Raw genomic sequence first — 26,805 nt, 5'->3', positions numbered from 1 at the left:
TACTGATAGGCATAGTTAGCAAATGAAAGATTTTGATAGAGAACAAACAATGTATTTACCTCAACAGTGTTCACAAGTCATAATATATATAGCAGCTCATGACATCCAGTCTTACAAATGTATTGTCTCTGATGGACACACGTCCAGATCATCTGCTCTCAAAAATCCGCCATCTCACTTCCCCACATCCACCACTGCTGGCGGCTCACCTCCAACTGCGCAACGCTATGCGCTGTTAACATCCAGCTGCCCAACACTACAACGGTAGACAACAATGCAAACCAACCACTGACTGCACACACCACAGCCAGTGATTTTCATACGGAGCGCTACGTGGCGTTACCAATATAAGAACCTGAACAGCCTACTTACATAGCCCCCATGCTCCCCACAAAAAATTTTGCAAATTGTTTTGGGCAGTGGCCAATACAGATTTGAAAAAAATTTTCATAATTACAATAACAAAGAAATCAAATGCACACACTTATTGATACAATGTTGGTCAAAAGCTAAAATTTTCTCACAGTCCCATAAAGACAGTCCTTATCATCTATCACAGTAAAATTGCAGTTTTTTTTCTCAAAGTCTGAGCAGTAAAAGAAAATGCATACGGAAGGATTTCCATGAAGTAGTGTTGTCCTTCCAACGGAAACACAGTGCTGACTCTTGACATGCAGACAGGTAATGGGCCACAACAGAGCAAACCCACAGCAGAGTGAGTCGAAGTTTTGAAGAATATTGGTAGGTAGGTCATCACAGAACAGACCACTGTAGTCTTGTTAGAGATTACGGTATTGGTGGGCCACCAGAGATGCAGACGCACTGCAGTCCTTGTAGAAATAATGGTATTGGTGGGCCATCAAAGCTGCAGACCCACAGTAGTCCTGGTAGAAATAGCCAGCAGCCATCTGTTGCGACTGAGCAGGTGCACAATCACCATGGAAGAGTCTTGCAGAGAATATAGCAAGTCCATGAACCACCACTACTGCACTCAAAAAGTTTTTGGAATTGTCCTTAGAACCAGCAATACTGTTAACCAGTCCCTTGCTAAATTAATAATACACGTCCAAACACTAACATTCCCTACTTCTCACATATTGTCCATATACTATGACCAACAGAAACGTGTGCATTGGAATGTAACTTATAAGTTACTTAATTTGATGAACTGGTGTCAATTGCAATTTTATAACATAAGAATACAATTACTAAGGTACAAAATACATCATTAAAGAACATAACAATACAGATAACATTTGTAGTGATAGGGTCTTTACAAAACAATAGAAATAAACATATACAACAGTGTTACAGGAATTATGACATAAGTAAATACATAAAAGATCAGAATAACTTTTGAAACATCAACTTCACACATGAGCAACAAAACAGAACAGATAAATAATGTCTAAACATCTTTACAAAGTAAATAACATAGTATTAGAAAAATTCTACAACTTAAATCTTATTAGCTAAACACATAAAGACAGGAAAAACACAAATACACAAGGGTACACAAACACACACCAGAATAACACAAGATGAAAGGGCAGGGTTTGTTTTCAGTGTAACATTTGGTACTGCAGTCCAACCCAAAACTTCATTCCATAGATCTTTCGTCCTATTTCAACATTTGTTTCCACCAAAAAAATCCTATCCAAGCATGCTTTCCGTATTTATATGTTCACATATTTCTTACTTCATTATTTGTTTTCCACTATCTTACCTCATCATTTATTTCCAAGAAAATCCTACCTAAACCTATTGTCCCTAAACCCTACTTTTTTGTTCATATCCTCTTTCAAAATACTTTTTTGGCCAAACCATTTTCTTATAGCTTCTCAATGCATTTCTTACAATTCATCACAACTCGTTCTCTCATATAGCCTACCCCATCTTAAGCTCATTTAAATCTATTGAGCTCAGACGCTAAACTAAGGGACAAGGCAATGCAACAGCACAAAACAATTAATACAAACAGCAATGACAAAAAAATGCGAATTGGCAAAGCAAGCAGCAGTAAATCTAAATTTGGAGAGGAAACGCAACATTATCACTAATATGAGCCAATGTGCAGCAGAAAGAAAAATAAATCAGTAGTAGAACTGGCTTCACAGAGTAATACAAAGTGAAGTTTAGTAGCACTATGCCTGGCAAACAGCAGCAGCTAATGCAATAACTAATATCTAAACATGACAAAGCTCAAGCAGAAAAAATAGTACACTAAAGACAACAATGCAGATACAGGAGATGTCTATTCACTTCTTAATATCTATGTCATTAAAGTGGTGCACCACAAAAACTTATTCTATGAAATAAATTACCAAGTAGTTGAAAAGAAAATTATGTACGCAAGTCCTGTGAAGGGAAATGTCTTTTTGTGCTCCTTCGTTTTTTTTAAGTAGATCATAAGGTTATTATTTACTGGATCTGTAGGCATAAAATATCTATATTAGCACATCTATAAAATTTTATTTTAACCAATGTTGCAGTGCAGCTAGAAACTAGATACTAAACAAAATGAACAAACTCTCAACAAGAGAGACAATAGATGTAAAATGTTTCTCATCACTTCATTAGGCATTTTAGTAAATATCTTAAATTAAGAGCTCCACAGCATAATCATATGTTTTCAAGTTTGAGCATGACGCATTTGCGATGCTTTCGAAAAAGGAATGTCAATAGCGAGGATAATGGCCTCTTTTTTTTCTCCACCTGTGCCTCTGAAAGGCACACTCTAATGGCTTTTTTCCAGGTGACTGTCACCCTGCTGGATGCTTACAGTGCATTACGTCAAGGTGATCTACCTTCCTTACCGAAATATTTACATCAGTTTCCGCTACAGTGACAGTTTGATACAAATAAGATTTCACAGATCGAAATATCTGCGTTACAAACAGTGTCCAAAAAAATTTTCAGTGGCATTGTGATACATTCACACATGTACACACGTTTCATAACTCTTAAAGTACGATTCTTGGATTCCAACATCCTTTTTCACATATCAGAGACCCTAACCACTATTCATTACTCCTTACTTTATTACACATATACATATTCGATGACACTTCAATCTTGCGTCGACACTTCAACATTTCATCATAATAAATAAGTAACACAATCAAATTTATCATATAGCATCAGCTTATTGATCATAAACATACCTCAACAGCATAATACACATCGTCATCGTAATAATAACATCATAACAGCCCAGTCAAATCTCAAAATCGTCGTAGCTTCCTCCAATAATTTCAAAACCTAAAAAAAATTCTCTGCTCATTTCAATAGTGTCATCTACCTAAAACGTACTTTAAAAATCATGATTCCATACCAAATATATCATTCAAAGCTCTCATAGTATCACAATGGTTCCGAAAAAATATGAACAGTTCACACAGTACAGGCAAAATTTACACTCCTGGAAATTGAAATAAGAACACCGTGAATTCATTGTCCCAGGAAGGGGAAACTTTATTGACACATTCCTGGGGTCAGATACATCACATGATCACACTGACAGAACCACAGGCACATAGACACAGGCAACAGAGCATGCACAATGTCGGCACTAGTACAGTGTATATCCACCTTTCGCAGCAATGCAGGCTGCTATTCTCCCATGGAGACGATCGTAGAGATGCTGGATGTAGTCCTGTGGAACGGCTTGCCATGCCATTTCCACCTGGCGCCTCAGTTGGACCAGCGTTCGTGCTGGACGTGCAGACCGCGTGAGACGACGCTTCATCCAGTCCCAAACATGCTCAATGGGGGACAAATCCGGAGATCTTGCTGGCCAGGGTAGTTGACTTACACCTTCTAGAGCACGTTGGGTGGCACGGGATACATGCAGACGTGCATTGTCCTGTTGGAACAGCAAGTTCCCTTGCCGGTCTAGGAATGGTAGAACGATGGGTTCGATGACGGTTTGGATGTACCGTGCACTATTCAGTGTCCCCTCGACGATCACCAGTGGTGTACGGCCAGTGTAGGAGATCGCTCCCCACACCATGATGCCGGGTGTTGGCCCTGTGTGCCTCGGTTGTATGCAGTCCTGATTGTGGCGCTCACCTGCACGGCGCCAAACACGCATACGACCATCATTGGCACCAAGGCAGAAGCGACTCTCATCGCTGAAGACGACTCGTCTCCATTCGTCCCTCCATTCACGCCTGTCGTGACACCACTGGAGGCGGGCTGCACGATGTTGGGGCGTGAGCGGAAGACGGCCTAACGGTGTGCGAGACCGTAGCCCAGCTTCATGGAGACGGTTGCGAATGGTCCTCGCCGATACCTCAGGAGCAACAGTGTCCCTAATTTGCTGGGAAGTGGCGGTGCGGTCCCCTACGGCACTGCGTAGGATCTTATGGTCTTGGCGTGCATCCGTGCGTCGCTGCGGTCTGGTCCCAGGTCCATGGGCACGTGCACCTTCCGCCGACCACTGGCGACAACATCGATGTACTGTGGAGACCTCACGCCCCACGTGTTGAGCAATTCGGCGGTACGTCCACCCGGCCTCCCGCATGCCCACTATACGCCCTCGCTCAAAGTCCGTCAACTGCACATACGGTTCACGTCCACGCTGTCGCGGCATGCTACCAGTGTTAAAGACTGCGATGGAGCTCCGTATGCCACGGCAAACTGGCAGACACTGACGGCGGCAGTGCACAAATGCTGCGCAGCTAGCGCCATTCGACGGCCAACACCGCGGTTCCTGGTGTGTCCGCTGTGCCGTGCGTGTGATCATTGCTTGTACAGCCCTCTCGCAGTGTCTGGAGCAAGTATGGTGGGTCTGGCACACCGGTGTCAATGTGTTCTTTTTTCCATTTCCAGGAGTGTAGTTTCATCAGTGTGAAGTTATCCAACTGTGTAATTACGTAAACATATGTCACTGACGTAGCAAAAAACACGTTTGTCTCTCAGTTAAATGATCAAATAGCTGTGTAATTTATGTGTTAGGGAAATATGGTACCGATGTGTAAAGTTGTATAAGCAAATACCATATTAGCTATGGCTCCATCTGCTTGCCACACACGTGGTAGACAAAGTAAGCGTTACCCCCCTGAGGACTAATGTAATTATACCCTCAGGTGCTACAAATTACAGCAATGGAATGAATCACAGAAAACCTTTATATCATTTTAATTCAAAAATCTTTAAAAACAAATGTTTTAAGTACAAAATCAATCACTCAAATGCATGTCCTGTAGCGCTAAATTGTGCATCTTGTCGTAACATAATCTCTGTCATTACTTAAGGGTAAAAAATGTGCCAAGTGTCGTAATTATCGTCGTCTGTAAGCAAAGTTCTGTGGAAGTCAATGTACTTACCTCGTAATAAACAAAAGCGAAATGCTATGCGTATAGATATCGTAGTTATTACGCTTATTACCGTGATGAAGAAAGTACTGTACAGTAAAGCATTGTTGTGCTATGGAAAAGGCTGTCTCATTGTAGCTATACCACAAAAGTTACTACTAAAACATGTTTTACTTTCCAGAAGAATTCAGAAAAACTGTGCAGATATAAAACAGATACAGCGCAAAAGCAATAATGTAAATTGTCACTCACATTAGTAGCGTCGTGATAAAATCGTGTAGCTGTCAAAGAAACCAAATGCTAAGTCATCTTTAATCCCACAGAAAGTACTTCAAATAAAGAATGTCTTTTCAAGTAAACCAAAATGTTGCATGAAAATCTCATTAGCAGTGCCGATATATGTTCTAAGTATGTGAGCCTTATAGTCGTTACATGATTGTGCAACTAACAAGCAAGAATGTACAAATAACAACACTGTATCATCTGTTCACTACAACAATGCATTCATAATTATTGTCTAAATATGTTCCCTAGGTTCTAGACTGGATATTTAACTTCAAAACATTGTCGCATATCAACAGTTTTCTAAGTGTGACAAAGCGTACTAGTAACACGAAGTGAAAAATTTTATAGCAAAAACTAAGTTAAAAAAACAGATTATCTCTCAATAAACGGTTTTACATGTGAAATGTGGTGCAATCCTTTACCCTTCCTAGTACACAGAGTTTCAACTTCAAAGCAATTATCACGTTGTATACGTCGGTAAGGAACGCTAAAATTTTTCTGAAGGTTAGCGTCTGTGTCTATTTCTCTGAGCCAGCCGGCGCCATCGGCTACCTGCAGTGAGAGTCATTGTCTGTCTCTTTGTTAGCGCGCATCGTTATTGGGGTTAGGAGACCTAACTTCTACAAATTCACCTTGTCGAGAGGGCCCTGCCCTGTTTGAATCCCACCAGCTTTGATGAAATTCAGGTCTGCTGTTATGATTATATCGTCTGCCGTCATGTCGGTAGTTCCTGTAGTTTCTTTCTTGTCGGTCACGTGGTGGAGAATTTCTCCCTGAATCGTAACTGCGCGCTGGACCATTGCGTCTATTCTGTCTCCCTTGATAATAATTATTTTGGTTCCCATATTGTCTGTTTCTCTGATTGTCTCTGTGATAGTCATTACCGTGGAGAGGTGATCTTTCCCTGTAATTATTACTATTCTGCCAACAGTTGTCATACAAGTGGTGTCTGTATTGGCCACGATTTACGTTGTAAGAATAGCCTTGTCGTGTCCAGTTATTATTTCTTTCCTCGCAGAATTGCGACCGATGTGACCTCCAATTGTTGTGTTCCTGTTTTCGCGTTCCGCAATTGTCAGTGTCGATTTCCAGTTCTTGTAAGAGTCCCTGAAAAGCTTCAATGTCGTCTTTGCAACGTCCTGCCAAAATAATATGTCGTAAATGTTCAGGTAATTTGATTAAGCAAATGCGGATGAGTTCTGAGGGGCTGTATGGGTTTGACAGGTACTAATTCTTGTGCAACATGTCTTCAAAATATTTCACAAGACTGAAAAATTCAGATTGTTCGAAATGTTTCATCATTATGATGCTATGTTTTACTCGGTCTTGTGTGGCTTGAGACCAATATGCTGAGAATCCTTCACTGTGGGAAACGTGAATGATCGATCGCATTCTTACAGCTGGTTCATTCTCTAAGTAGCCACACATAAATTCTAATCTGTTCTCTAATGACCAGTTAGGAGGAAAACAATGGGAGAATTGATGGAGCCACACTTGTGGATGAATGTCGTTGCCAGAATTCTTAAATGTTTTGAATGTACGTGTAGTAAAGAACAGCTTATAGTCAAAATCATCGTGTCGGCGAGCCGCGTATCGGTCATTGTTACGTCGTGTCTGCGGTTCCGTCTCAAAATTCGGTGCACATTGCCAATTTCCTTCATAACTTCCGAAATGCCCTGTGTTATTATTTTGCGGCTTTTCCGTATTTCTAACTCCCTCTTCCCGTGTTGGAGCGCGAGTGTCCTCTGAAATTTGTAATTTTTGTATTACTTGTGCCAACTGATCTTGTACTTCCCGGATTTCTCTTTTGTGTTGCGTATTAATTTGATTCTGATTTTGTTTGAATTTCTTAATTTGTTCATACCCTTCTGTGTCAGTGATGGCTACAGGTCTTGTGTCATTCAGATCATCATCTACCTTTGTAGATAAGTTAGTGAACTGATCCGAAAGTTCGGCTACTTTCTCTGATAGTGTACTTATTTCCTCATTGTGTTTTTCTGAACCAAGTTTCAGAGTGTCCATTTGTGTTGAAATCGTATCTACTGTGTCCTTTAAGTTTTCCTGAGTTTTTGCAAGTTGCGTAACCGAATCGGTAGATGCAACTGAGTCAATTTTAGCTTGCAAGGTCTCATGATTTTCATGAACAATAGTTTGCAGTTCTTTTATGGCTGCTTCGTGATTCTGTAATGTATTTTCATGCCGCGAAAAAATAGGTTGAAAATGCTCACAAATTTGTGTTTTTACGTCATTACAGACTTTTTAACATTTCGATTCGATTTTATGTAACTCAGTAGTTAAATCTTCACGTGTTTGTTCAAGCGTGGTGTGAAGATTTTGTTCCATTGCGTCTAACTGTTGCTGTGTTTGTCTCTGGTGTTGTTCCATTGTGTCTAACTCTTGAAGATTTTGTTCCATTGTGTCTAACTTTGGTAGCCTTTGTCCCATTTGTTGCATTAACTGTAATAACAATGCACTGGTGTCTGAAAGATGTTCGTCAGCGGTTTTCGGCAATGAAGTTGCACCGGCAACATTGACATTTTGACAAGCAGAAAATGTGTCTTGACTTATTTGAGAAAACGGTGAGGATCCAAAACCTGAATCTGCAGTATTTGCAAGATTGTGTCCTGTCGTTCCCGATTTCCGAGGCGGGCTGTTGCCGACCGATCGATCGACAATGCTTCCCAGTTCACTAATTGTTTCACTGTCTACACCATTGTTTGCCGCTCGCTCCATTTCCCTATGCACAGTTACCAAATTACTATGTTGAACATTAGTCAATTCATTACACAGTGACGCTAACACACTGCTTTCATCTTCACTGTCATTTCTCAGTTTACTTTGGAGCCTAGTATTACGGTTTTCACACGCCATAATTGTCACAATGTTTCACACGATAGCACAGAAAAGCACAATTTGAAGAGCAAAATAAGAAAACACATTAACATAGCACTGAAAATAATATCTAGTTAATTGCAAGCGCACCTGCGAAATACTTGGTGCAAATCTACATGCATGCCACAACTGTTTTACTGTACAACAATGAAAGACTGCAACTACAAAGGAGATTCTCTCTACAATTACACGCTAGCAATAAACAAAAGCTACACTAGTTACACAAACTACAAGAAAAAATCAGAAGATTCCAGTGAGGCATCCGCGGCTAAGGGTCGACATATGAAACATCCCCTTAGAAAAATTATACATGACTGTGCCTAAACTGACACACAATATTTTTGGCGCAACGGAATATGACTTTCAATAATCCCTACAAAAGAATGGCCCTGACTAACATTAAACTATACCTTTCACAAATCACTTACCTCACAAAAATCTTCGTTACTCGAACTACTGCAATACAGCGAGCACCACTACTGCCAGCTAAATAAAAGACTCAAACTACTGAAGGCACTAACTACTGATAGGCATAGTTAGCAAATGAAAGATTTTGATAGAGAACAAACAATGTATTTACCTTAACAGTGTTCACAAGTCATAATATATATAGCAGTTCATGACATCCAGTCTTACAAATGTATTGTCTCTGATGGACACACGTCCAGATCATCCGCTCTCAAAAATCCGCCATCTCACTTCCCCACATCCACCACTGCAGGCGGCTCCCCTCCAACTGCGCAACGCTACGCGCTGTTAACATCCAGCTGCCCAACACTACAATGGTAGACAACAATGCAAACCAGCCACTGACTGCACACAGCACAGCAGTGATTTTCATACAGAGCGCTTCGTGGCGTTACCAATATAAAAACCTAAACAGCCTACTTACACATGCAGTATCTACACCTTTCATCAAGTATACTTCCTGACTAGTGGTGGCACGACAGTCACTCAGAACTCCACGACAACTTCTCGAATAATTGACAGACCTGGAGACTCTGATGGTCAGGGCAACTGCCGAATACCCTCTGCATCAATATTAGTCAAGACAACAAGAACAAAATGTGGTCCAGCGTTATCTTGTTGAAAGATAACATTAAAATATGGGAAAGATATAAGACATCCACGGAGCTTAACACGTCAGGAATGTAACAGCTGATGTCAAGTTACTGAATGTACAATGCGGGAGGAATGGTATTCAGGAGACAGTGACATCACACCATCATGGCGATGGCGCTGGCCATGGGACAGGACCTCCTCTTCCAATCCAACTATGAGGTTACGTGTTGTTCAGCTGTTCGCAGACGTTAACATGGAAGTCGGCTAGGGCACCGTCGTGTTTAAACAACATCCTCTCTGGGACAACAAAGAGTACAGTCTCCAAGAACTGTGATAGCACATCTCGCAGGGACGGCACGTAACATGGACCAATCAAACGGGAAGGCAAGCAGGAAGGTGCCACCGATGGGAGTGGCACTGTCATCGTCCTCACTTCGGACATGGCTGTTGCTCTTGTTGAAAACATCATCACGGATGAATGAGGCCTCATCCGTGAACAGTACTATCTGTACGAAGCTCTATTGACAGATGTGAATGTCAAGCTCAAAATCCGTTGATCCCAGTGCTTGCACATGTTCTTTATGATAGGGGTGTAACACCTGTTCCAGCAGTATTCTCCACGCCGTGTCCTTCGATGTGTGCGTTTTACAGACAAATTGATGGGTGCTTATTGCCGGGTGGTAGGCCACACAATCCACAATCCAACACCATCTTCTCAAAGTCTGTCTTCGGCGGGAACCTTTTCCTGCTCTGTGTGGCGTGAACAACCCCGTCTGTCGTAATTTGCTATCCACAGAGGTAAACTTATTCCATTTAAGATGACGCATCTACATCTGTTGAGAAGGTTTTGTCTGTACATTTGTGCTGCTTTATAGGCACGGTATATTAAACGCATGTCTGCCCACTCTCATGATGAGTAAGTTCAATCTTTGACAAGGCGTCATGCACTGTACGCAGTAACACACTTCACCATGGACACATCAGCTGGCCGGGGAGGCCGAGCGGTTCTAGGCGCTACAGTCTGGAACTGCGCGACCGCTACGGTCGCAGGTTCATATCCTGCCTGGAGCATGGATGTCCTTACGTTAGTTAGGTTTAAGTAGTTCTAAGTTCTACGGGACTGATGACCTCAGAAGTTAAGTCCCATAGTACTCAGAACCATTTGAACCATTTTTGGACACATCACAAGCTGTCTGATGCAATGGACGACTGGCGCCAGGGATAGTGGTGTGCGTGCGGCGTAGGTTAATGCGCAGGTACGACGCATGCTGTCGTCGCTTGACACACGTGCTGTGAGCTGAGTTGTGTACAGTATAGCTGTTTGCTGGGCTGGGCTGTACGCTGTTTATCATCCGCTGCCTGTCGCAGCGTACAACAGACACGCGGGATCTTTGCGACAGTGCGGCAAAACTGCATGCGCCGTTGCAATACATGCATCGAGATTGGCGATTGTCGATTTGGAAAATTACTATGAGTTACGTTATTCTTATGTGGTGTACGCTGTGTATGTCCATAACACAATAAAAATGCATTTCTATCCACTGGTTCCCTGTCTAAATACAGTCAGTTGTCGACCCATCACCTGTTTCAATTTGACTCTGTTTTGTACACCAGTTTACTGCAAAGATGTAGCTTCAGTGTTGAACAGAGATGAAAATCTGCAATTGAGATGTATGATAAAGTATAATGTAATTCGACAAGTTAAATTTTATAGTCCACTGTACAGCGGGACCAAAGAAACGGAGAACGACAAGAAGGATAATATGGGTCTTACTCTGATGCATTTGAGTGGACTGTCAGTAGTTTGTGCAGGCGTATTGTCGTTTCCAGTGAATTTTGTGGTCAAAACTTAAATAGGAGGTCTATGAAAACATTCTTCGTAACAGTGTTCCTTTAATGAATAATAACCTCTCATTTACAAGGCTCGGTATGCTCAAGACCGTTTAGCAGACAAGTATTACGAAATAACACACATTCCTTGGCCTTCACAATCACCCATTTTAGATAAACAGTTCAGCATACTACATTCTCTTTCGGTATTTCGCAAGGGTTTATATGAGTTTAATTGCAAAAATTGTGCAAAATCTTGTTCATAATCATGTAAGACTTTTCGCTGCTTATCCACAGAGAGCTCTAGCGTGCCTTGGACTGCAAGGCCTGTGGTACTAAACAGATGCTGATATTGTTTATCCAGAGCTCCGAGGTTCGTTCAAGCGACACTTTGCAATATCATAGGGATGGATGAAAGGGGGGGGGGGGGGGAATTCTGTCAGGTTGGCTGGAAGTAACTGATGGAGATGTTGTGGAAGTGAAAGAAACACCTAACGTGATTAAATAGCGTATTCCCTACGAAGGCAATGCTGATTACTTTTCCTATTTTCTGTAGAGGTTTCATGTCTTGTAATTATTTTTACAGTGACCATGCCTTGCAAGTAATAAGGAAACTCGTTCCCACCTCCTTACTGAACACAATATTGAGATAAATTTGTCGTTGAAAATCAAATATCAGAGGTTTATTGAGTTTAGCCAACCGTACGTGTTTAGACTACCAGAATCATGTTCAACATTTTTACATTGTTACCTAATTGTGGGCAAAGTTTGCTTTGAACTGTAACAAAACCTTAGAATGAACACTGACACACACACACACACACACACACACACACACACACACACACACACACACACACACGCTCACGCACACTACCAAATAGTAGAGGAAACTTAGTTACAGCACGCTATTCTGCTGTTAATAGTCACCCCGGAAATCACTTTTAGAAAGGCCTAACCCGAGTGGAAATGATGTAGTATGCGGAAATAGCGATTGAAGACGAGACAGTTTACTTACATCTACATCCACATATATACACAACAAGCCACCGTACGGTGCGTGGCGGAGAGATCCCTGTACCACTACTTGTCATTTCCCTTCTTGTTACACTCGGAAACAGAGCGAGGGAAAAACGACTCTCTGTATGGCTCCGTATGATCCCTAATTTCTGGTATCTTATCTTTGTGGTCTTTACATACAAAGTATGATGGCGGCAGTAGAATCCTTCGGCAGTGAGCTTCAAATGCCGCTTCTCTAAATTTTCTCGTTAGTGTTCCTCGAAATGAACGTCGCCTTCCCTTCAGTGGTTCCCATATTAGTTCCCCAAGCATTTCCGTAACTTTTACGGGTTGTTCAAACTTACCAGTAACAAATCTGGCACCCCGCCTCGATTTCTTCCTTCAATGCAGCCTGGTACGGATCCCAACTGCTGGGAACTACTCTTATGTAGACGAACTGGTGGTGGCTGAGACGGACCACTGTCGCCCAAGTAAATCCACTAGGACCCCCAATAACTAAGAGAAAAATGAGAGAGAACAAGGGGATGACGGTGATTTTGTAGACTCTACATTCGCATCTTTCGTTGATTCTGGTTCCATCACCTTGCTGCAGTACCAACACAAGCGGAGGTGGCCTGAAAGACCACCCCTGACGCTTCCCTTGCGTAAGCTAACGGCGGTCATCCTTTATAGTTGGTAAAACGTGGCCTAATTGTGTCGAGGACTGCGGCTGGGGAAATAAAATTGGTTCGGAGAATAAAGTTCCAGGGTACAAAGAAACACAGCCAACCTGACAGAATTCATCCCCCCCCCCTCTTTCACCCATCCCTGTGCTATTGCAATGTGTCGCTTGAACGAACCTCGGAGCTCTGGATAAACAATATCAGCGTCTGTTTAGTACCACAGACCTTGCAGTCCAAGGCACGCTAGAGCTCTCTGTGGATAAGCAGCGAAAAGTCTTACATGATTATGAACAAGTGAAGGAAATACAATACTAATCTGACTGTAACAGATGTTGAAAAATGGCTCTGAGCACTATGGGACTTAACATCTGAGGTCATCAGTCCCCTAGAACTTATAACTACTTAAACCTAACTAACCTAAGGACATCACACACATCCATGCCCGAGGCAGGATTCGAACCTGCGACCGTAGCGATCACGCGGTTCCAAACTGAAGCGCCTAGAACCGCACGGCCACTCCGACCGGCAACAGATGTTGAAAGTGACTACCAATCATCTCTTGGCATTTTTGGGCCCTGGTCAGCAAGTTGCTGAAGGCGGATCGAACCTGGACTGCTGAACTGCTGCAGTCTCATCCGAAATGTTCTACTGCCGTTCTTAGAGACTATGAGAATTGTTACGGTACACCTCAGACTGGAGAGCTCCCACACAAAATAATCGCACACGTTCAGATCAGTTGACCTGGGTGGCCAGCTAGGGCTGAGACCAGACTCACCTCTTCTAACATCTCTGTTAGGCGTAAAGGTTGTGTAAATGTGCGGTTGGCTGCATGGGCAGTTACTCCATCCTGTTGGAAGTAACTTATTTTCCTCCTCCGTTAATACTGTCACAGATGACTTCATAATGTTGGCAATCTAATGCGCCTAAGACAGCACCTGATATCGAAGATGGGACCAATAATGCGGCGTGCAGACACTACACACAAAACCCCAACCTTCAGATTATACAATGGTACGTTGTGGAAGTTATGCGAATTCTTCCCTGCCCGGAATCTTTAATTCTGTGATTTGACATAACCACTCAGCTGAAACCAGTCTTCAGCAGACGACACAAAGAATGGGTACATATCCAAGTCATTAATTGTTGTCTCAGTGAAAAGCAACTCACAAAACTGAAGGCTCTGAGGAGCATCTGCTGGTTTTAATGCATGAACAACAGACAATCGGTAAGGATGCATATGCAGGTATATGTGGAGTATTCGTCCGCATGAACGACGTGGTATGCCGGTCTCTTGCGACAGGCGTCGGTCTGATCTAGTAGGATTTTGAAACATTTTCTGGCGACCTGCACCCACATTTGATGATGTGCGGGCTCGTTTCGCATTGTTTTATGATTTATTCAAAACAGATCCTTTCTGATGGCATTTTCGAGTATGCATTGCATGGCACTACTTGCTGGCACTTTGACATCATCAAACTACTCAGCAAACAACTGACCACACCGTATCCACGACTTTGTTGTGACGTAACTTTCCACAACGAAGATCCGCTGCACCACTTTGAGTACCACGTCCTTATTGCACTGCTGCACTCGCGCTTACACAGCCCGCGGTATGATCTGGACTGGTGTGGATCACGTAGCGGGCGTACACGTTGGCCACTTTTATTCCCATCTCCGGTAGTCTTTAGGCCTCTCGGCACCAGGTTGACAGGACTGTTACCTATCCTTCTGTCCAATGGCCAAAATAGGCGCTCTTTTTACCGGCCTGAAGATACCAAAGCAGCCGTCCGGCCCATATTCGCAACATTACTCAAACAAATGCGCCATCGATGTTACACTTTTTGCGACAAAGGTTGAAATGGGTTAGAGTTAATTGGGATGACTAGCTACACTGTCAGTTTACAACATCTTTAATAGGCCAGTCATTTAGATATTTAAGCACTAACTTTTCAAGAAGAAGACGTCATTTCCTCTTTCTCACCACTTTTCGAAACGAAGTGCTACACACTATGAAGTAATATTCATCTAGGCGAATTTTATACTTTTCCCCGATTCACTTCGTTGTGCGTTAAATTACAGTGTCTCGGTGAAAATATTTTCGGAAGATAACGCCTAGAGCCACAACATATTTTGTCTTGCTTTATTAACCTCCTTTCAATACATCATCTGTCACTGATATCGTAAACAAAGCACCTAGTTCTAAATGAAGTATTCGTTTCATGAAATCTCCTCCTGGATTCCTTTAATTAGTGTCATCTGTTCTCAATCCAAATTCATCAGAAATTCTTCCTCTAAATAAAAGAATAAAAATTCAAATTTTTATTAAATCACTACTGTTGGTAATATATACACAGCGCACAACAGCGAGGACATCACCGCCCGTACTCATCTAACTGGATACGAGTGTGGTTTTGTTTCGTGAAAAGCACGCAACAGACGACAAAATGTTAAATGTAATCCTCACGAAATCACTATTATTACTCTCCTAATGACGTTCTTATTTTAAAGTGATAACGAAAAGAATAAGAATAAAGTTGATTTTTTCAAAACGTTAACACATTTATTTAAAGTTTTAGGGCCACATTTCTTCGTAGAAAATGAATCGTTACTGTTTTACACTACAATTCCACGTCCTGACCGAGGAATAATGCGAAGAAGTCCGCCCCTGGTAGCTGAGTGGTCAGCGCGACGGAATGTCATACTTAACGGCCCGGGTTCGATTCCCGGCTGGGTCGGGGATTTTCTCCGCTCAGGGACTGGTTGTTGTGTTGTCCTTATCATCATCATTTCGTCACCACAGACACGCAAGTCACCAAAGTGGCGTCAACTCGAAAAACTTGCAGCAGGGGAACGGAATACCCGACGGGAGGCCCTAGTCACACGGCATTCCCATTTCCAATACGAAGAAGAAAAGAATAAAAGAGATCAACGTTATTTTTCAAATGAAATTACTTCTAGAATTACGGGATTGTGAAGTCATGGAAGTTGTTGACTTTGAAACAAATTGATATTACTCCATTTAAAACGTTTTGGCGTCTGCCCTCACACCTCAGAGGAGCAGGGTTAAAATTCCCAGTCTGTGACACTGATCTAAAACCTGACAACATATAACAGGCTTTGTGTTATGTGTATGACTCAAGTTCGCAGCAGTAAGCAGCATATCATAAATACTGTGCTCCTCCACCCATCCGCATTGAGTTGCACGCATATCCACATTTAAAGCAAGCTGCCATTCATTGCAGCACGCTTTGAGGGTTGTGCTTTCATCGTTAGATGGGTGCAAAGATTCAAAACGTCACGTAGATGTTAATATTCCTCCGCAAGTGAGCCTTCATTATTTCTGGTTCTGCACTTTTGTATATTTATCACCCACAATCTACAAAAAAAAAAAAAAAAAAAAAAAAAAAAAGGATAAGGTTGACAGTGGATTCTTGCATATATTTTTCCCATTACTCGAAGTCAGATGAAAATGTGTTCCAGCAAAACCCATCGCCTCTGTACGCTGTACCTTATGCCATGTGGATCTGTAACAGATATAATGCATTAATAAAATATTCACTCTTTGCATGTCCTCTAAATATGTTTACCTGTTAACAAACATGAAGATTTTGACAGATACACGGTAAATGAATATATAGGTGTCATTTAGATAAGCATCATATTTATTGGTTTGTATAATTAATCTTCGGTAGAGACAGTCAAGATGTCATTTTTTTACTTTCGCCGTATGATCTTACTACATTCCAGTGCCAATGGTGGCGAAATATAGTGTTTTCCATTCAGTAGGAGATGAGACACCTGATAACAAATGTATCAAACCAATGCACATAGTTCTTCCTTACTTAATAAATCAATGCCACGTAAATAGCAGCCCAAAGTTAGTTCTTAGCAACTCATTTCACTAGTTTCGTGGATGTGTAAGCACAAAAATGAAAGGGTTTGCAGAGGTCAAGGCAATGGTAGGACGATAAAACAGGTTCACCTTCGCAGTGTGGAAACCTTAGGCTAATGAGGATCGCAGCAGTTGCCATTACTTTGCTGCGGTACGCACTCATTAACGACAATTGACCATTACTGGCACAACTGGGAACGGGGACTGCGCGTCCTGTGCCTTGCGATTAGATCATCCACCCAGCTGGACCTCACAAAGTTATCCGTACACCAAGCGTCAGAGCTTGTCTGCTCTGCATTGCGTGTTATCTGAGCCGCTGTAAGGCTCTATCATTTTTTAAACTGATGACTTGTGAATAGTCGGAAATGAAAGTAATAGCGCATATTAATTTAGATAGCATGACATACATTTACGGTAATATTTTGGTTGCAGTTTGCATTCGGTTTCATTTCGAAGCGTTACTAATATTGGTTTTCTTTAACTACACAATTGACGAAACACACCTTTTATTTCTGTTTCATCTGAAAATATACGCTTTCGTATTTCACTTCGTTCGTTGTTGTCGTAGCCTTCAGTCCGAAGACTGGTTTGATGCGAATAACCACACAACCTACATTCTTCTGAATCTGTTTAATATATTCCTCTCTTGTTCTCCTCCTATGATTTTTGCCCCCCACACTTCCATCAAATCCTAATTTAGTGATCCCTTAACGTCTCATAATGTGTCCTACCAACCGACTCCGTCTTTTACTCAAGTTGCGTCACAAATTTGTTCTCTCTCCAATTGTATTTAGTACCTCCTCATTAGCAACGCGATTTATGCATCAATTCTTAAGTGTTCTTCCATAGCATCACAATTCAAAAGCCACTATTCTCTAGGATGTATTACTTCCTGACATTGCTACATTCCAGACAAATACCTTCAGAAAAGACTTCCTAACACCTGAATGTAGATAAATCTAAGCATATAAATTCTGAGTAACTAAGTGGACGACAACTACAGAATTTTGTGTTATCGTACCTCTCGTTAATTAGCCTCCTTACGTACCTATATCGTCAAGAATTATACAATCGCAAATTACTGCCGTCTCTCATAGAATTCTCAACGAAAGAGAGATACAAATGCATTACGAGGCAAATGCGGAAAGGCCAAAGTCCAGAAATTTAGAGCACTCAGCTACTTAAAAATAGAAAAGACAATATGTTTGTGACATTTTTTGTTGTTGCAAAAACAGACATAATGCCTATAGGATAACCGCAATCAGTGACTTTACAATGTTACTTACAATCCGTCTTGATTGCAAAATGTTTATTCGTGTGACCGGTTTCGGTTCATCTAGAACCATCTTCAGATCTGATATTTCGGTTACAAGAGTAACCCGTCCAAATCCAGCAACTTTCACATGCTGCGTCACATAACTATGCAGCATGTGAAAGTTGCTGGATTAGGAAGGGTTACTCCTGTAACTGAAATATCAGATGTGAAGATGGTTCTAGATTAACCGAAACAAGTAACACGAATAAACATTTTGCAATCAGCACGCATTATTAAGTAACATGTTTGTGACAGATTTAAAATTCACAGACGTACATCAAACATCATTTTGCGACGTAGTCACCTTCGATCTCAACGCACTTTATGTTCAGACAGATGAGCTTTCTTCCTTTCTTTAACACTTTCGTCAAAAAAAATCTCCCACCACTTCTTTAGCTCATCCTCTCGGCCTCATCGCCGGTTGTAGACATTTCCCACCTATAAACAACTTAAGAGAGATGAAAAGATCAAAATCTGATGGTTCCAAATCAGGGTTGCGAGCGGGGTGATTCAAGATGTTCCAGAGTTGCTTTGTGGCGTTGAATGTGCGTAAACGTGACCTGTTACGCCACAAACAGTCTCCCTTCATTAACTTTCGCCTTCTTTTGTTCTGTGTCGCCCTCTGTAGATTTTTACGTTTCACAATACAGCTCAGCATTAATTGTTTTCCCATGGTACACAAATTCAATGAGGAAAACTCCATTATATCCCAAAAGACAGAAGACATAATTTTTCGGGTCGAAATAACAGTTTCGATTTTTTCGCACTGATTATCTTTTCGGCTCATGGGTGCACTGGGTGCATCACAACTGAGTCAAGGAAATGTTCACCTTCCAGTTAGAAGTGTTCGAGAAATTCCCTTATGGGAGTGGTTTCTGTTGACATTTTATTGATCTGTGAGATGTTTTCTACCCATCTTGCAAAAAAGTGGTTCAAATGGCTCTGAGCACTATGGGACGTAACATCTGAGGTCATCAGTCCCCTAGAACTTAGAACTACTTAAACTTAACTAACCTAAGGACATCACACACATCCATGCCCGAGGCAGGATTCGAACCTGCGACCGTAGCAGTCGCTCGGTACCATACTGTAGCGCCTAGAGCCACTAGGCCACCCCGGCCATCGTTGTGAGAACAACACACAACAATTTGTTTCCCGCGGCGCCCACAGTACAGAAACTTCTTCACAAGCTCACAACGACCGAGGAAGCGTAGCGCACAGCGGCAGCGATGCGCACATCTCGCTAGCTCACGAAGAGAGCCCTATAAGTAGGTAATCGCAGGACGAGTTTGAATTCCAAAACCACGCATCAGTGATGCAAATGGTCATGACACAAAAACGTAATGGCATTGCCATAATATCTGGAGTAACGAATCAATGAAAGGCAGTAATTTGGTCGGATGAGTCTTGTTTCACACTGTTTCGAACCTCTGAAGCTTACGTTCCAAGAGTGAAACACGACAGAGGTTCGTTGATGATTTGGACACCTACATAGTGATATCTTTTGGACCCCATGGTTACTCTGCAAGATGGCGTTACTGCCAAAGGTTATGTCACCACTCTGGCTGCTCAGGCCTTTCACATATTGCAATGTTTGTTTCCCAGCTCTGATGCTGTGTTCCAAGACGACAACTCGCATTATCCAGGACTTTTTTTTTTTTTTTTTAGCGCAAGGATTATTTGTTGCATCTCCGCTGGTCACCATAACAACCGTCCGCCCCGAAAGCTGAGTGTTCAGCGTGACGGATTGCCGTCCTACGGGCCCGGGTTCGATTCCTGGCTGGGTCTGGGATTTTCTCCGCTCAGGGACTGGGTGTTGTGCTGTCTTCATCATCATTTCATCCCCATCCGGCGCGCAGGTAGCCCAGTGTGGCGTCGACTGTAATAAGACCTGCGCCGAGGCGGCCGGACCTGCCCTGCAAGGGGCCTCCGGCCAATGACGCCAAACGCTCATTTCCATTTTACCATAGTAACCAGTTCTCAATGAGTATTTTGGTCTACTTCTGAGAGATGGTTTTGTGGCCGCTATCCAGCTCCATCACCTTCACGTGAACGTGCCATCGTTACTTGAACTTATCTAGCCGTAACTTTGCATCCATTGTTCACTCATCTGTTTCCCCGCCACCTACTCACCATTTAAATCTTCATCACTACACCTTCAGTTCTCTTACACATTAAATAAACACGTAATAAAATAATTAAATGACGCAACACACACATGAAGAATGACAGAGAAAGGGAACATTTTTAGTTCAAAGTATAGACTAGCGGTAAAACTGGTAAAACTAATCAAAACGCACGACGCATGCGTAACCAGAAAATACTAACAGTAGCGGTGCTGCATTCTCGCATTTTCACATCAAGAAATGCATAGTTCTGCAACGTAATATTTGTTTAGACCAACATCAAAAGTGCCAAAAGAAGAAATAACTGAAAAACATGAAAGCGGGTGGCGTTTCCTGATATGAGTGAAAATCAGGCATGAAATACCGTAAGAAAAATCAACAACTCTTGTAACGAACCGTTTTTAGGTCTAGAAACAAAGATAATCATCTTTGTTTCTATACCTAAAAACGGTTCGTTACAGCTCTTTGAAGCCCACTGGTGATGTTTTATTTCAGAAAAACGAAATGCGTTTGATGACAAAAGACGTGTTTCCTTGTAGTTACAAAAACGGAATTAAAATCCTTTCAACAATTTAGCCTATAACTTCTTAAGATACTATGACTCAGGTTTTGATACCGGGAAACATTCTCCTTGTTAAATGAAATCCGACCCATGAGTGAGTAACACCGCTATCTGGATGACTTTCACCTCATATGTGCCGGCCGCGGTAGCTGAGCGGTTTTAGAGGCTTCAGTTTGGAACCGTGCGACTGCTACGGTCGCAGGTTCGAATCCAGTCTCGGGCATCGATGTGTGTGATGTCCTTAGGTTAGTTAGGTTTAATTAGTTCTAAGTTCTAGGCGACTGATGACTTTAGATGTTAAATCCCATGGTGCTCAGAGCCATTTGAACCATTTGAACCTCATATGTTGCAGTGACCAAGAACTCCCACAGCGCAACCGAATAATGAACGGGGGATTTAAGATAAGTTAAGCTAAGATATCTTGAACCCATACATAACCTATGTAGCAAATTTCTTGTAGCTACTTTCTGTACCTGGTGTTGAATACCTCCTAGCAGGAGGACTTCGTGCATTGCAAGTGGAGTTGCGTATGATCTCCTACGATACCAAATACTGAATATATGCTCGTATGTTACCTAAAATCACCTCTTCTTCCCTTCACTGAAAAATAAAATAATCTCTCCACTTAAGGCAGACTATTTACTTTCTTTGTGAAAGAAAAAGAAACTGAATCTAATAAATACTCTTGTGAACGATGTTCTTAAGGGAGCACATGTGAGGATTCAAACAAAGATCATAGAAGTGGAAAATAACTTCTTAAAACTCGCAAATTGTGTTAAAACTGATAAGCAATTATATAGTATGCATAAGACGAATACAAAGTTCCATATCTTCTGAACAAGTATCCTTGAACGGCCCGCGTAACTTTACACGGACATACATTTACAAAAATCAGAAAAACAATCTCGGTTCACATCAACGCCCATAATACTATACTGTTTATTGACTGGAAAAACAAGGGGATAAACTATTTTCAGACTCGGATACATGAATACGAAACCGATATCGAATCCTGCGTCTTTCAATCAACTCGTGTAATATAACAGAGAAACTAACATTACTCAAAGAAAATTAATTCAAAAGCATCTCTCCTGAATAAATCTGAAAACAACGAAACGGATAATTACACGAAGGCAGAACAGAGAAGCATCCATCTCCCTTGAATTATGGACGAAGCCTCTTCAATTTTCCCATTTCAATACCACAATTGCCTTCAAAAATGGTTCAAATGGCTCTGAGCACTATGGGACTTAACATCTGAGGTCATCAGTCCCCTAGAACTTGGAACTACTTAAACCTAACTAGCCTAAGGACATCACACACATCCATGCCCGTGGCAGGATTCGAACCTGCGACCGTACCGAACGCGTGGTTCCAGACTGTAGCGCCTAGAACCACTCGGCCACCTCGGCCGGCCACAAGTACCTATCTCTGACACTAAAGCGCTGTCCCACAACTCGGTACCAGTTGCAGGCTGCCTATTTAACGGCTCCCAGAGGCCACAAAACTTGATTTTCAACATTGTGCATATTTATTGACCGAATTTAAAGTACTGTCATGATCTATTGATTAACGGCTACAACTTTAAGTTAAAAGTTTAAAACAATAAGACAAGTATTATGTTTGGGATCTGTGTGTTTGTCTTGAGGAGCGTAACTGATGGTGGGCAAATATCCGGATTATAATAATCTAGTATCTGAGAACGAGTAGATTTAGCGACTTCGAATAAACCCCACATATAAATTCAAACTTTTATGAAACTATTTCTCGGTGACACTCCCCACAATATGTTGAAAGGAAAAAGTCTATCGCTTACTATATTTTTGCTGTTCTTGCAATTGAACTCCAACATTAGGCATGAAGTTTTAATTTACAGCTTCTTTACTGTCGACTCTATTTGCAACACAACTCGCAGACTGTATCCGTTCATACCACTCAATGTACCTCCAATATTGTGTCATTGTACGACCTGCAGTTCAAGAGATATGACGTCACAAACATTGAGATGTGTGAAAAACTAGCTTCAAATGGAGAGCAAATTACCCAGACTATATTCATCAAGTATTTCATGATTAGAGCAGTTAGCATCTTCGCAGAAGCTTTAAACATAATTTCAAACCTTTCATAATGTTTTTCTCGCTTACAGGTTTAGTGTCAAATTTTTAGCTCGTTTGTAAAGTAATCAGACATTCGAACCTGTTTTATATGCAGCAATTTGATTCTCTAAGGAGTCTGGGTTCTACTACCACTAAAACAAGCAGCAAAACAGGGCTTTCTACGGCAGCAGACGAAATCCAAGAAGATCGTCCGTTTGTCCCACAAGCCACACTAAATGGTCTCCGCATCAAGCCATATTATTGTTCAACTGATTTCAGAGCTCAAGCACCTTGCTTAACACATGACTTTGCGGTACTCAACCAAAGACGAAGCTATTGTGGCAGACGGAAGACTGACTTAATGTTCCTTGAGACATGCAAGTGATTATCGATGTACATATCAACACATAATATGAAAGATATCTATAGCAGACGGCTTTCAGACTATCATCGTAGGCAGTACTGTTCTAGTTGCAAGAAGTCTCCCAGCACGCTGAACAGTTTTCAGGACGGTAGAGCAACATCTGTAATCCGCAAACCATCGTGCGATATGTGGGGCGTATATGCTGAGCAATCGCTTTGCAACCTCCATGTTCCACTAGCAGATACTACAAGACAAGGAAAGTTATGTGTAATATTCGCCTGTATATGCAAGAAAGTCTTTAAAATTTCAGTCGTTATCATTACGTCGAATCTAAGACGAAAAATAAAAATTATTTCCTGACGCATATTGGAGGATGGGTACTTGGAAGTTTGATATTAAGGGTCCTCATGATGCGCAGTCACTTTCTTATAGTATCTTCCACAGTAGTATGTTGAGCACTTCTGTAACAGTCTCTACCTATGTAAGAAATATCATAAAGCGTGCAGCTCTTTCTCGAATCTTCCCTGTTCTGTCATTGATCAAACTTGGTAAAGATCTCAGATAGACGAACAACACTAAGAATTTGTCAGATGAAGTTTTTCGAAGCGTCATCCGTCAGGGGTGAGATATTCTTTCTTCGATAATATGAGGCGTCTTTCTGGGTATATTTACTTGGCCGTTTCATTTTAAATCTTTCAAGAAAGCTAACTGATGGCTCTGAGCACTATGGGACTTAACAGCTGTGGTCATCAGTCCCCTAGAACTTAGAACTACGTAAACCTAACTAACCTAAGGACATCACACACATCTACGCCCGAGGCAGGATTCGAACCTGCGACTGTAGCGGTCGCGCGGTTCCAGACTGAAGCGCCTAGAACTGCTCGGCCACTCTGGCCGGCAAAGCTAACTGATGCTTGTGACTCAGTCAAATGGCAGATTTCTGACTGTGTGGTCAACGATTCCGGGGCTGTTTTATTCATCAATTATTATTAGCGTCAGATATAAATGTGGCAGGAAAAGAACCTCCTATCCCCGAAAGCAGTTGCCGTTATTCTTTTATTGAGGTAGCTTGCTTGTGCGCAGCAACTATACAGATTCGTCAGAGGGGGAAATAGGCTTAGGCAAACTCTGGTGGAAATGATAACAACACAGATTAGTAAAAATATAATATATTTTGTTGCGCATTACGTAATTTTAGTGTAATGTAATTCAAAGTTCACTTGCGCTGATCTACCTTTGAACACTGGCATAGTCCTGAATCCAGTGACCGATGACTAACATAACATGAAGACTGTCCAGTTTTGTTTTCTGGGCTGTGACGGTAGTTAAGTCGGGATGCTACTGGAGAACTAACTGACTGTGGAACTGCGCGTCGGCAGATCAGCAGATATCCGCGCTCACTGGATGCATGTTTACTTGGGAACTATTTGTGCGATGTCAGACGGATTTCAGCGTTATATGCATCCTGTATGGAGTCTGACTAAAGTGCGCTCCACGAAAACTACGGTTCGATAGTTTTGGTACAGTACATAAACGATGCAGTAAATGGTAGGATTACCGTTAGTATTGCTAGCGCTGGTAGGGAAAAAGACATAAATGAATGTGCGACAGAGGAATTCTGATCCGACGACTGTTCCTCGTTTTTTGTTTGTTTGCTTGTTTGTTTTGCACATAGTTAGAACAGCGCATCGTTCAGTATTATTCCACTAAGTATTTTATATCCCTATAAAATATAAACACTTTATGAGTAATAAAGTTGATCGCGTGCATTCTGCGCTTTTACGCATCCAAGACAATTACATTTGACGCAAGTAAAGTTTACATGTACAAATATAAAAATGTGTATATCATTATTGTTGTTATTTTGTACTCAGTAGAATCTCCTTCATCATGATCAAAGATAAGCGTTCCTGTTATTATTGTCAAGTGCGAAAGTTATTTATGAATAATAGAAAGACGTTTTATATTAACTGGGCGGTGTTTGATACTTTTTTTCATTTGCATTTTTTTAAGTTTTACCTGTTTTGAGGAAATTCCGTTTTCTAGCACTATGTGATGTATCTGTATTTATTTATTTGTTTTACTGTAATACCCCTTTTTTCACTTTACAAATCAACAATGTTCGAATAAAAACAGAATTAAACATTTGTAATTTCAATTTTCCTATGAATACCGTTTATTTTATAGTAAAAGACGAGTGGATAACTACGTACAGCCCTTCGTATATCTTCAATCAGTTTCTAGACGGTTCACCATTTCTGGTTTTTGGGAAAACCCAATGAGAGACTCATCCCATACGCAAACGAAGGCATCGAAGTGGGTAACGCCTGATAGGTACGCAACACTCCTAACGCACAGATAACGCAGTTACAGTCTTAACCTACCGGGAAAGATACCATAGTCTGTGCTTACTGACGATAGTCTACGTAGCCTACGGTAGTTTCACAACTCAATGTCTGACCATTATTATGCAGAGCCTCTTTGGAAGCTGGCTTTGCCGTGTGGCGCCCTCTCTGCATATGTCTGTGTACCGTATTTGCTGGAGAACTCAGCAAGGTATTATCGTCTATTGCCGCGCATTATATAGCATGCTCAACTGTCAGTCTTTCCCTCAAGTATTAATCGTGTTAGGTGTTATTGAATCTTGTAACGAGGTGTTCTCAATTAATACAACAGTGTCGTCTCCAAACGGCCTCAGATATCCAATATCATTGTCTTCCACGGCGTTTATATACTGAATAACTCTCCAATTACACTTACTTGAAATGTACTGAAGCTTTTCTGAGAACGTCTTCTCTTTAGAAACGACTGTCTGGATTCTATTTGCTCAGGCGTCTCCTCTGAAATCGGACACCACAAGGGTAAGTATCTGTATCGATGCTTTCCCGGAAACTAAGAAACAGGGTATCACTGTCGGCTCCGTTACCTAAAGCCACCTATATCTTGTGAACGAGCAGAGCAAGCAAAGTTTCATACATTTGGTCTTGCGACATTCGATGATGCAGTGAAGTATTTCCTTCATTACCTAAAATCTACTTTCAATTAACACTGTCGTCCGCGAATGGGGGTGTTTAACTGATAAGAATTGAGCTGCTTGTTGTCCCACGCTCTTCTCATATTTGGACAGGTCGGTTTTCACGCTCGGCACATGTCGAATGACGAAACACTTTCGACAACGTTCCTGAAAAGACTCACATGCGGAAGAAATACAGTATCACAAACTTGACAGATGCGTGTACTGTGTTCCAAGATTTGGAGCTCAGTGCACCCATGCAACATTATGCGACTCCACATCGTGATACCTGGACCACCAAAACAATCATGTTCGGCAGTGTTTTTGGGTTTAGTACATGTTTCCACCTCTCACCATATAAGGGTTCA

General features: G+C 41.6%; 1 protein-coding gene across 1 annotated transcript in view; it reads left to right on the top strand.

Annotated features, from left to right (window-relative positions):
* The window catches only part of LOC124606008 (proton channel OtopLc-like), a 136,227-nt gene that overhangs the window by 100,096 nt on the left and 9,326 nt on the right, over window positions 1-26,805 (top strand). Inside the window, 1 exon segment of the mRNA XM_047137971.1 lies at window positions 15,858-15,877. Coding sequence (XP_046993927.1) covers window positions 15,858-15,877 — 20 coding nt within the window.

This window comes from Schistocerca americana, chromosome 3 (assembly GCF_021461395.2).
Source record: "Schistocerca americana isolate TAMUIC-IGC-003095 chromosome 3, iqSchAmer2.1, whole genome shotgun sequence".
NCBI classification, from domain to species: domain Eukaryota; kingdom Metazoa; phylum Arthropoda; class Insecta; order Orthoptera; family Acrididae; genus Schistocerca; species Schistocerca americana.
The sequence above is the reverse complement of the archived record's forward strand: the minus strand, read 5'-3'. Positions and strand labels throughout refer to the sequence as shown.